At 40.7% G+C, this 12,386-nt stretch overlaps 2 protein-coding genes across 4 annotated transcripts; one reads left to right on the top strand and one right to left on the bottom strand.

Annotated features, from left to right (window-relative positions):
• Nucleotides 1-363: 363 nt before the first annotated feature.
• Nucleotides 364-2,595, top strand: LOC306790537 (uncharacterized protein). Of its 2 annotated transcripts, none has more exons than XM_079286886.1 (2): nucleotides 364-869; nucleotides 1,575-2,595. In XM_079286886.1, exons 1-2 carry the CDS (start codon nucleotides 677-679, stop codon nucleotides 2,327-2,329), a joined length of 948 nt encoding a protein of 315 aa, XP_079143012.1. In that variant the 5' UTR covers nucleotides 364-676; the 3' UTR covers nucleotides 2,330-2,595. The 2 variants fall into 2 exon arrangements, with proteins under 2 accessions (XP_079143012.1, XP_079143011.1); XM_079286885.1 differs by having other exon boundaries at nucleotides 1,572-2,595.
• A 1,035-nt stretch (nucleotides 2,596-3,630) lies between these two features.
• On the bottom strand, nucleotides 3,631-12,012 carry zfyve21 (zinc finger, FYVE domain containing 21). 2 transcript variants are annotated; one of them, XM_079286887.1, is made up of 8 exons: nucleotides 11,842-12,012; nucleotides 10,406-10,456; nucleotides 9,954-10,122; nucleotides 9,073-9,148; nucleotides 8,661-8,752; nucleotides 8,367-8,420; nucleotides 7,263-7,396; nucleotides 3,631-7,162 (listed from the first exon to the last, which is right to left on the bottom strand). In XM_079286887.1, exons 1-8 carry the CDS (start codon nucleotides 11,965-11,967, stop codon nucleotides 7,127-7,129), a joined length of 738 nt encoding a protein of 245 aa, XP_079143013.1. In that variant the 5' UTR covers nucleotides 11,968-12,012; the 3' UTR covers nucleotides 3,631-7,126. The 2 variants fall into 2 exon arrangements, with proteins under 2 accessions (XP_079143013.1, XP_079143014.1); XM_079286888.1 differs by lacking the exon at nucleotides 8,367-8,420.
• Nucleotides 12,013-12,386: the final 374 nt, after the last annotated feature.

The raw sequence follows: 12,386 nt of genomic DNA, 5'->3' as shown, positions 1-12,386 counted from the left end.
GGAGGAAGTTCAGTGTGGAAAGAGAAAGACTGAAGGGCAGAGTGATCGATTCAGGAAGGGAGTGGAGCATCAAAGGACTGTTAGAGATAGGGGACAAACAAGTTCAGCTTAAAAGGGCTTCATTTAATTTATGAATGGAACGGGTTTAATCAACAATATAACTTCTGGTTGGTTTATTATCATTTTTCCTTTTTTATTATTTTCTTGAATTTATAAATAATTATTATTGTGTTTAAATGATAACTGTCATAACGTCATGATGTTACACACTCCGGTTCACTAGGTGGCGGTATGCACCTTAAACATTGGTTTGTAGTCCGCCATTAAACTCAAAGAAGAAGAAGAAGACGCAGAAGACTCATCTCCCAGTAGTCTATAAAACTATTGCAGTTAGCTTAGCATGCTAGCTGGAAACAGACCGACGGGGACGGAAGTTATCAACACAGCGCTAGTCAGAGTTTAATGAGAGTAAACGGTGTTTTAACGGAGTTTGTCTGGAGGAAACGTTTCTGTCGCTGGTGGATTGTTTCCTGGTGTCCTACGGAGCTAATGAAGTTAGCATGCTAGCAGGAAGTAGACGGACCCGAACGTAACCAGTAACACAGTGTAGGCCAGAGTGAGCAAACCGTGTTTCACGGAGTTTGTCTGGAGGAAAAGTTTCTGTAGTTTAGTGAAAATGTCTAAAGTCCAAATGCTGAGATGTTTAGTCAACCAGCGACTAACTGCGGCTGCTGAAGAGATATTTGGTCTGTTTGAAAGAACGATAGCAGAGTACGAGGAGGAACTCAATCGTTCAAAAGAGCAGAACGAGCAACAACAGAAACTACTGGACGCTGTTTACAACCCTGCAGTCCGGATACAAAGAGCACGTGGGTTCACTTTATTTACACTTAAAGTACACGTTTGTTCTCTTTGATATGTTCATGGTCACATGAACATATCCTGAACAACCTGATCAATGATAGAATGAATGAAACAATCATACAACATAGATAAACCTTGTTATTGTGACACATACAGACCTATGTAGATATTCATGTGTTCAGATCTGGCAGGAGCTGGTTTGGTGACTGGCAAGTGTGAAAATTAAATTATTGATAATCATAAAATGATTAACATCAATAGGATTATTAAAATATATCAATGATAACAGGGACCATCCTGGGATCAGCTATTGGTTCAGAAACGGAGCGCACCTCTGATGCACGTCCACGGTTACGTTGTGGCTGCTTCTGAAGGTTCTATCCACTGTTTCTACGGTGGCAGGTTTACGTACATTCGTCAACTATAACTGCCCACATGATCACATCTCAGCCGGACTTGATGCAGGTTCTTTGAATACTTCTTAACAATGTTGGGCAGTGCCACACTTTTTTGCCATGTAAACTATTGATGACCTCATTGCTGCTGGTGCGTTGTCTTTACAATTTGTGTCGGCATGTCTGTTTGGTAACTGTGCACAGGGAGTGTGAGGGAATGATGGCAGGAAAAAAAAGTGTATCTACAGGAGACTATTTGCTCAACACTAATATTTATTTGTCACGTCTCTGTGTGTGTTTACTGTTTTCCAGCAGACGTCCAGCAGCTGTTGGTGGTTAAAGAAGAGGTTCCCGCTGAGCAGCAGGAGTGGAGCTCCAGTCTGGACCAGGAGGACCCAGAGCCCCCACACATTAAAGAGGACCAGGAGGACCCAGAGCCCCCACACATTGAAGAAGAACAGGAGGAACACTGGACCAGTCAGGGGGGAGAGCAGCTTCAAGGGCTGGAGGAGGCTTATTTCAAGTACTCATTCACTGGAAGTGAAGATGATGAAGAGGAAGCTCAGTCCTCACAGCGTCAAAGACAAACTGAACAGATGGAAACAGAAGCTGATGGAGAGGACTGTGGAGGACCAGAACTAGACAGGAACTTAGATCCAGAGAGACGTCCAGAACCAGATACTGATAACAAGACTGGAGAATCTTCCGACAGTGATTGGAAGGAGACCAGAGAACCTCAGTCAGGTTTACACTCTGTGAAACCTGATGAAGTCCATGTTAGTGATTCAAGATGTAGTGCTGGTGAGAAACTATTTAGATGCTCAGAGTGTGACAAAACATTTGGCAACAAAGGAAATCTGAAGATACACGTGAGAATCCACACAGGAGAAAGACCTTACAGCTGCTCAGTTTGTAAGCAATCTTTTTACAAGTCTTCAAATTTACAGACACACATGAGAATCCACACAGGAGAGAAACCTTACTGCTGCTCAGCTTGTGACAAAAGATTTAAGCGCAACAGAGATCTAAAGGTACACATGAAAACTCACACAGCAGAGAATCCCCTTTAGCCTTTTTACCCAATCAGCCCTCCGCATACCCCTTCGAGCGGTGGGCCCATAGGGCGGCGGCTCAATGTAGATTTTTCGGGTTGTTCCTAGTCGAACCATATGTCTCATGTCCCGGAAACCAGACCCTCACCAGCAGTTATATGCTTTTTGTTTCTTTCATTGTTTCATCGAAATGATTGATTGAAGGGTAAATATGGAGACAAGTGTATTGGCATACAGATGAGTATATGTATGTGTGTTTGAAGACGATAAATTTTTTTTGTCCTTCCCTCTCAATAAAAAGAATAATAAAACAAAAGATATCCACTCACAGCAACCATTGGATACACAAACTACCAAGTAGACATATCAGAGAAGTTCAGGAAAAGTTCATTCTTTAACATAATATCGTAATATAGAACATTATAAATATAGTACAGGATATGTAAAAGATGCAGTATAATAACATGGGTAGCTACCAGTGGCGGGTCGTGCATTTTATACCTGGGCCTTCACTGCTGTCCTGCAGCTGAAATACCACCTTACAACCACATTGTGGCGCCACAGCACATGTTTAAGGCTGTAACTATGTACGTCTCGTATTAAACAGTTCGGTCCGAGTTGTTTACGCTCGAGCATTTAGAGAATGCAAAAGCCTAAATTCAGGAAAATATAATGTTCTCAGCTGGTCTGGCTGTGGGATCCACCGTCGTTCCTTAATGACTCAGAGAGAGTGACATTTTACTTTCACAACTTGAACGTTGAGCTCACCTCTGCAGTGTTTCTCTTCCTCTCAGCACCTTGTGTCATGGTGCAGCTCAACTCAGTCAGAATGCATTTTGATTGGCTGACGTGACTCACATGTGATTCAGTACCCATCAGCCTCAGCTGGCTGTTGAATTTCGTGATAGGCACGTGCTCGCCCACTGACCAATCACAGCACACTGCACCTAGCGGGAAAGCTACAGATGAACACTGAGCTACAGTAATGCTGACGTCATTATAGGCCGCCAGCGGCCGCTGACACCTGTAAGTTAAAACTGCACAACTACAACATGCTGCTTTCACGCCAATGCATCAGTAATAATAATCTCATGTAGCACATAACAGTACTGACTTATTTTAATACTTTAAGTACACATTCTGGATTTTAGTCACAATGTCGCAGGTCGGAAGAAAGTCATGAAAAGGTTATATGATAGTATGATGAAAGAAGTCAAAGGTTTCTCAGGAATCTTAGACTTTTATCTCAGTCGATGTTTCGCTTCTGTTTATCTGTTGAAATCCACTTTTTCCAAAAGACACAGTCGACACAACAAATGTACAAACACTCGATTTTTATTCCCAAGAGAATAATCCAACAAAGTGTGCAGAAGCGTTGTAATAAATGAAGCGCTGGGATTAAAAGGACAGTAATCAGGTTGGGCTTTAAAGTGCAGCTACAAACACTGGCTGAGTCCAAACCTCTGCATCCACTAACAACTGAGGACATTCTGAGAGCTGCACAGAGAACGTCACAGTATGATCATATAGACGAGTCTCAGATTCATTCAGGTTATGAACCATCACTGATAAATAACTACACATGTTGGCATAACAGTGATCTTGAGATGGTTCAAGCTGCACCGCGCAAATGTGCTTTAAATGGAAGTAAAAAATGTAATTATATTGAATTAAACTGTAGAAATCCATCTAAACTTGTGTTTTTGATGATTTTGTGATTGTGATTGAAAAGACGCAAATTAAAAAAATGTTAAATGAACATAACTGCCAATATCACCGGATTTAGATGTTAAAACCTGAACGATGATGCGTCTCTTTAGTGCCAGATAAACTGTGCAGCAGGCAGCCAGAAGACAAGCGGAGGAATTAAAGAAGAGGATTACTTTAGACTTCAGTTACAGAGGACAATATGATCGTTTGTGTTCCCAACTGTGCAGCCATCACATGCGTCTTCATAACAAACAGGTCTGTAATGGAAGAACTCAACTGGATAACCATCGAGAAAAACCTCACGGAGCCTCAAACTAAAGGACAACTAGTGATTTTATTTCTTAGGTGAGCAGCGTATAAAAATAAACTTTATCTTACAAAGTGGAGGTGCTGAATGTCTGACACAAAAAAGGTAAAATGCCAACAAATCCAATTCTGTTCTTCATTAAACTGCTTTTAAGTTGTTTCTTCAAGTTTATAGAGAAAAACAGGGAAGACACGAACGGCAGCAAGATGATACTTGGTAATCTCAGCAAAATACATCACATAGTGTTAGCAACTGAAATGCAACCGTGCATTTAAAATTGAAGTGTGAACTGTTTTTGACAAAAAAAAGTCTTAATATCTTTTTTTAAGAGCTTTCATCCACATCTCACGGTCGTCTTCGGCCCGAAAAAATCTAGTAAGAGGATGCAGTTCAGATGTTTTGTGTTACGACACTTATTTCTTACAATATTGATCTCAATACAAACACACTTCATGCGTAAGCATATTTTCAACATTATAAACGTGTTAAAAAACTAAATCTTGAGTGATTCAAAATTCACAAAATTGTTCACCAAAAAAAAAAGGTTTTCAGTTTAAAAACTTAGAGCAACCTTGCATGAGGGGATAGTTTGGGTTAAGAAATGTTTAAATTTCGACTTAAAGGTCCATTCGGCATTTTCCATTTTGTGAGAAGTTGAACTCTGACTTTGTGCCTCTCGTGCAGCACCGTTAGAGTGACGCCATGTTTCACCAGCTGAATGCTTTTAACGTGACGCAGCAGCAGTCAGAAAAGTTTTAACGTTACAAGTAACAGATAACGGCGGACTCCGCCACAAACGAACGAGCTAATGAGATCTACTATCGAGAGAGGAAGTCCCTCCTCGTCCGGCGTCCCACCTTATTAACCGAGATGTGCAGACAATATTTTATTTGATCCTGTTTGAATTTTGCCATGAAATACACAATTGATGTTTGTCAATTTAAAAGATAATTATGCAAGTAAAGAAAGACGTAGTTTGTTGTTAGTTTTGTGTGAAACCGCTCACTGAACTACATCTCTCGTCTCGCTCACTGTGCAACACCAACGTGGCCGTTAGCTCGGCTTGCTAGCTAGCTAGCTTAGCGGTGTTCCGCGCACAAATGTCACGCTGTGTTACCGGACGTGTTTTCATCCAACGTCGAGTCTTTCTAATTACGTATTTTCTTCTTTATAAGTCAGTTTTACGACAGACTGCCACTTCCTTGACTTGCAAAATTATCTTTTAAATTTGACAAATATCGTCGGTGTAATTTAAGGCACGATTGAAACACGATGAAATAATTATTTGTCTCTGATCGTTGACTACCGTAAATATTTTTTCCCAGAATTCCCATGGTGGTCCACCGGAATGGGCGGGACTTGGCCTCTCTATAAAGTCTATTTATCAGACAGAGAGGTAATTACTAAAAGGTAATAAAGAGGTCATAACTAAAAATAATTTTTATTATATCGTACTTATAGTTAAGAAATAAAGCTAATAAAGCACAACTTAGCTCCCAAACGGACCCCCCCCCCCCCCCAACTCAACATGATGGAAGGTGATGAATTCACATCCTGGCTGTTACGACGATAATAACAAAAAAAATAAAAAGAGGGAAAAACTCTGTTTGGGACAAAAGTGATTACTGTTTACAAATGTTACAAAAACTATGCGTCAGCGGTAAAAACGATGCGAGTACGTCGTACCTCGTGTTAAAAGTAGGAATAGTTGACAAAATAGCTCATACAAAACTTCAATACATGAAACTACATTCAAAGCATTTATTTATGCGTTTAAGCTTCACTCGAATCAGTGAATAGTCGTTTCCTCAGACGCCGAGGCCTAAAGATTTAAATCTGTGAGTAGTTGTAGCAGAGAGGAGAGTTCATAATAAAAGTTTACAGAAACGTGTCACCTGAACTTCCTGCTGTCTCTTAAAGGACAAATCCAACTATTTTGTGGATACATCTGTGATGTTCTTTGCATTTCAGGACGTATTCTCTCATGAAATCTTCCTCACCCTGCCTCTTCTGGCTCCTGCTTCAGTTAGAGTATCCTACATTTCCCAGAATGCCTTTCACTCCTGCTCAGAACTCGCCCCTTTCTGGTCTGTTTCCTGGTAAACTCTTTGTTCTTTAACCTGCGTGAGACAATTCTTCATCTGGAAGATCCGCGTTCAAACTGGTCAACCGTCACGTATCCATCAGCCTCTACTTGGTGCTTAGCTGACCTCTGTGGCGAGTCGGTCAAATAAAAAGAATTATCCCGACAGGGATCCGTGAAGTGTCTCATCACCTCTTCTAGGAAATAAAACCCAAGATGACACAAAATAACTGCAGCATATAATGATTAAAACAACTGTGCCTCTATCTCACGTTTTACTGCATCTCTGTGAAGTTATGAAAAGGTGTAACGACACATTTAACATTTGTCATCCTGTGAAACGTTCAACAGCATCAAAGGATGATGTGGCGAACAAAAGTTTGTTCCATATTTATGTAGAAACAATGCTGCATGTCCTGATTTATGTGTTAAATCAAAAGGGATTAAAGAGCTCTGACCAATGCGACGAGAAAATAATAAGAAGTATCAGCGTATTTGTGGTAAACAAGATGTACAAAGTACTGGTTATAGAGGTAATAAAGTGTTTCCTTCTGTATATAAATCACCATGATAGAACTGGTATCAAGGAACCGATGAGGAATCAGACGGATAAGCAGAATCAGAACTGGCGTTAATAAAAATCCAAACGATGCCAAACCCCCGGTGGGACCGGGTGTGTGCTGCCCAGAGGGAAGTCTTGTGGACTGCCTGCACGTCACTGGTCCCGAGCTTCATACAGCAGTTTAGCCGCCTGCGAGGAGACATGTGAGAGTACATTAGATCAACAGCTGCAGTCAAACACAATCTGCACAGTTAGACATCAACGTCAGCTCGCTGTGCATCAGTCGTACCTTGTGCATCGCAGCCAACCACAACGAGGCCGCCTTCTTGTCCTCGTCGTCGGCCTCCATGCGGAGCTGCTGGGCGTCTTGGGAGCCCATCGGCTTGAAGTGGAGCAGCATGCCGTTAGCGTGCGACGTCCCTCCTGCACACAACACACACACACACACACACACACACCTTCAGTTAGACATGGACACACACACAAAAGAAAGACTGATGGATTTAACTACATAAGCCGATTTGTTTTATTTATTTTGTGTCTTTTGTCTTTCAGGCAGCAAAGAAGAAGATTTAAGTCTTCAGCTCAGACTGGATGAACTTTTGAGGAAAGTTATTTCAACATTTTAAAGTTATTTCTCCACAAACAAAGGTTTGACAACAACTTGTCTCTCTTCTGGCTCAATAGAAACATTATTTAATGAATAATAAACTGAAGAAAACGAGAAGAGTGTGTTACAGTTTCATGTCTAGTGAACACAAAGAATCAAAACTTTATTGTTCCCTCGACAATATTAATAACAAACCCGACCTTAAAACATGTCTTATTCTATTTGAGCTTGTTTTTATTTTATGTTGTCTTGGCTCTTAAATGACAGTTTTAAATTTTTATTTGAATGAATTTTTGTTTATGTTTTATGTAAAGCACTTGTTGCTGAAATGTGTTGTGTAAGTAAACTTGCATTGCCTTAGAAATGATGAATAAAGAGACACACAGATGCAACAACGAAGAGACGTCGGGTAAATTGAAGGATGAGAAAAACACGCATGACGTTTTTCAAAATAAAATGCCGCACAAAAAGAACGATGAGAGTAAATTAGAAAGTGTAGACGGGACTAAAAAACATCAGATAATTTGCCACCATGTTGTGAGAAAACACAGAGAGGAAGAGTGACTGGACAAACCATGCACTGCACAGGGAAACGTTATTGACATTTGTGTTTTATTTTCCACCGAGATGCTTTTGGGACTCAATGAGGCGTAAAAACATCTCTTTCGGTTTAAATTTCAGGCATGCACACAAGATGAAGAAACCACATCTGGAAACAAAGAGGAAAAGGAAATGATGATGATGATGATGAGCGAGCAAACACCGGAGTGAACCAAAGCTAACCTTCAGAGACATACTGAGTGTCCAGCAGACTGGTGTAAGTGTGAATGTCATTCTCTGAGCCCAGAGGAAGACGAGGAAGAGGAAGAGCCACCAGAGACAGCAGAGGACAAAGAGTTTGTTTGTGTAAAATGTTGATCAGGAAATCTCTGTTGAGTGGATTCATCTCAAGGAAACCAAACATGGAGACACAACAACTTCCAGGAATTTAAACAATAGAAAAAGATCCAAAAGGCTTTATTTTTGTTAGTTTATCAAAAGAGTCACAAACATGAATTAAATTCTGATGTTTCTCACCTCCCGGACTCGACCCGTCCATCAAAATCTGCATGCTGGAGATCCGAGACAACTCCACCTCGAAGTGACTTTCACCGTCCAGGAACAGATACCTGACGTGTGGATTGTGAAAGACAAGAAAGAAGGAAAATAAATGAATAAAGGACAAATCAAAGCAGGTTGACGAACAACAACAGTCTGAATCTTTTGGTGTAAAAAGTAAAAGGTTTCGAGTATTTCTCGATTCACAGTGACTTTAAGAACTAAAATATAAATGCTGCCTGCTCCATGAATAGAATCAGGAGACTCGGAGCCTTTTTATTTCTCAGACACTTACAAAGTGACACTGGAAAACTTTCTGTGTGATTCTCAGTGTGTCGGATTCCCGTCCATCAGGAGCAACAGAGCCTCGGTTTGTGTTTTTAAAGCTCACCTGTGGTTGTTGGAGAGGCGACACGTCATGGTTTCAGACTTCTCCGACGTTCCCAAAGTGACGACGAAGGTTCCACCTGGAAACACAAGAACACAAGTCCACATGTGGGTGAAGAGAGGAGACGGGAACATTCAACTGTGTTCACATCTGGAGTACGGCTGCACAACGCATCTTAGTTTTATAGAAATCACAATATTCAAATCGCAGGAGGCGCAATATTCATTCATTGTTGAAATACCATTTTAGATTAGTTATCGTGGTGCTGTAGATGATGTCCTGGCCCACACATCACATTCTACAGACTTAAGAAAACATCTTTGTTTGGTACAGAATGAGAATAATCTCCTCTAATATCACAAATCACATCGCAACTTCAATATCAGTCGAAATAATCGCAATAAGATGTTTTTTTCAAAATCATTCAGCTCTGATCTGAAAAACAGCGAACAGATAATCATCGTGAGTGTTTTGGCAATAATGGCGCAGACAAATGTTCAACCTAAAAACATTCAAAATGTTTCCCACAAAAGAAAACCAGACCCCCAAATGTAACCGCCAATAGAAAAGCTTTAATATAAATCTGGCTAGATGTCAAAGCTCTATTCAGCACCGGGTCTCTGACCCAGAGAGTGTCTGCTCTGAAAGAATAACTATTTTATTGATTAACTATTTTAATCATTTGTCAAGAAAATAAAAAAGTAAAACATTCTTTGGTTCCAGTTTCTGACATGTGAGCGTTTGTTTGTTTTATATCTTCGTAAACTACTACTACTACTACTACTACTACTACTACTACTACTACTACTACTACTACTACTACTACTACTACTACAAATGCTTTGACTACTAATACTACAGACTGAGACTGTGGAGCTCCTCACCTCCCAGGAGCACTTTGATCTGCTTGTCGTAGAACTCCGTCTCTTTCTGGGAGGCCAGGCTGCAGTCGGCACACTGACGCACCGGATCCACGAAACACATGCGAGGCAGCGCCACCTTCTTACTGCAGCACTTATCACAGAAACACCGGCCGCACCGCCGGCAGTGGTGCTGCAGGAAACACGAGTTACAGTCACATTTAATGTAATCATGATAATATAATGTTGTCACGTTAAACACAACACACTGCATATTACTCAAGGAATACCTGTGTGTGAAGGCGGTTTGTTAAAAGAAGCACTTGTGCTGCCTCAGCACTGATTAATAAAAAGGTTGTTCATTTCTTTAACAAACGTTAACGTGAGTGCTTAGTCCCTCGTCTGTTTCTGTTTTCTTAGTCAGATAAAGCTGTGATTTGTCGTCACGGTGTCGTGTTGCCAAAAAGGAAACAGACCTTTCTTCTGATGAAGTCGAACTTGGTGTCACACTGCATACACCTCGGGCACTGGAAGACAGGAAAGAGGACAAACAGGAAGTTACACAACATGCCGAGTCGGGGCGAATTCAAGTGCAACAGCAGCTCAGAAAAGATACTTTCTATATATCCTCGTATATCTTTAAATCCATTGTAAAAAATAGTTGCAGAACAATTTTATGAAGACTCACTAATTAATTGTTATTATACTAATTGTTTCATCAATTCTGAAAGCAGGACTTTCACTTGCATAGTGTTGTTTTCCATTTTGGTTTTGCTACTTTTACTTCAATAAAACCTGTGAGTATTTATTCTACCACTTTACAACCAGTCATAATCGTGCCTGTTGCTTTTATTCACCGTTTACATTTTAATCTTGAGCGGCGGAACCAGCAGCAGAGTGATTATTGACTTGTGTTGGCTGTAGTTCAGCGTCTGTCTGGTCAAAGTGCCTCTGAGAGCAGCCACAGCCTCCCTGAGCCTCCTCCTGTCGCTTTACTGACACGAACACACAGAAAGCAGCTAGTATAGCCGCTACTAGCATAGCAGGTAGCTACTAGCAATCCTGGGGCCTGCGATGTCCAGCGGCGCATCAAGTTAGCCACAGTTAGCGCGGAGGGAACCGGATGTCAGGAGGCTTTCCCTCGAAAATAAAAGTGCTTCACCCACAAAACACAAAAAAATGAACATAAATGAAATAAATGAACATAAATGAAGCTCCCCAGCAGTATATAACTTAAATAATATGCATATTCACCAGATACAATCTTTAAAGCGATAAACGCATAAATGCATCAATACTTTGTACTTTTACTCGTATGTATAGTTTAAAATGCATGACTGAGTACTTTTATACTGTGGTATTGTTACTTATATAAATAAAAGACCTGAGTAATTCTTCCACCACTAGTTTTCATATCTTTCCCTTAAGTACATAATTCAGTAAATTCATTTTGTAACTTTCCACCACTTCATTTAGTTTAATCCAGTCCCAAACCTCATCCACAGCCTCCGAAGAGTGAATATTTAGGATCAGATTTATAAAGTTCTACTGTTACTAACATAAGCAAAATACTTGTGTCATTATTATTATTATTATTATGGCTAAAACTAGGAAATTGTACAATAAGTGTGAGATTGTCTGAAGTGTCATTATTGTTTTAAATGTAATGTCGTTAAAGTAAGGCCACCAATCAAGACAAACAAACAAACACCACATAATCTTTAATTAATTGTAATTAAAATGTGTTTTTAACTCAATTCTGTTAAAGTCGTTTCAGTTCACAAACAGCGCGTTTATTTTGAAAATCTTAACCGGAATAAGCTCTGTTTACCGTCCTAGCTAGCTTGTCGCAAGTGTCCGCAGCTTCGATAGCTTCTCGCTGTCAACACAAATCCGCCCCCCGTTGCCTCACCTCTTTATCCGGGACCCACTGCGGCTCGTCCAGGGAGAACGGGCTGTTGAAGGCTCCGTTCTCAGGCACCATACGGAGACCGCTGGGGCTCTGGACGAGCTTCTTCCCATCGGGCACCGCGGACATTTTCCCTCGTTAGCAGCTGTCTCTCCTTTCGTTACAGGGACTCTCCGTCAGCCACGAACTCACGTCTGGACACGCCCTCTGACGAATGATTGACAGGGGGCTGGACGAATCAAGAGCACAGAGCTGATGTCACGTGGTCCGTTCGGGTTAAGTGGAGTGTTGTTGTTTTTTACAACTCCACCCAAAAGAGAGCATTACGAGTTATTATTTGTTATTCATGCTAATTTCAGACTTTGTATTAAACTGCTGCTGCTCACTTAAAGTCCTCACGTGTTTGTTTTATTTGATGAATGTATAAAACTTCCTTCTTTGCAATGGAAATATTATATAAAATACAATAAACCTTCATTGACGCACAAAGAAAGAGAAAATGGGTTATTACTGGAGCAAAAAGACAGCTGTAGTACAGATGAATGACA

The sequence above is a fragment of the Melanostigma gelatinosum genome, assembly GCF_949748355.1.
Source record: "Melanostigma gelatinosum genome assembly, chromosome: 16".
NCBI classification, from domain to species: Eukaryota; Metazoa; Chordata; class Actinopteri; order Perciformes; family Zoarcidae; genus Melanostigma; species Melanostigma gelatinosum.
The sequence above is the reverse complement of the archived record's forward strand: the minus strand, read 5'-3'. Positions and strand labels throughout refer to the sequence as shown.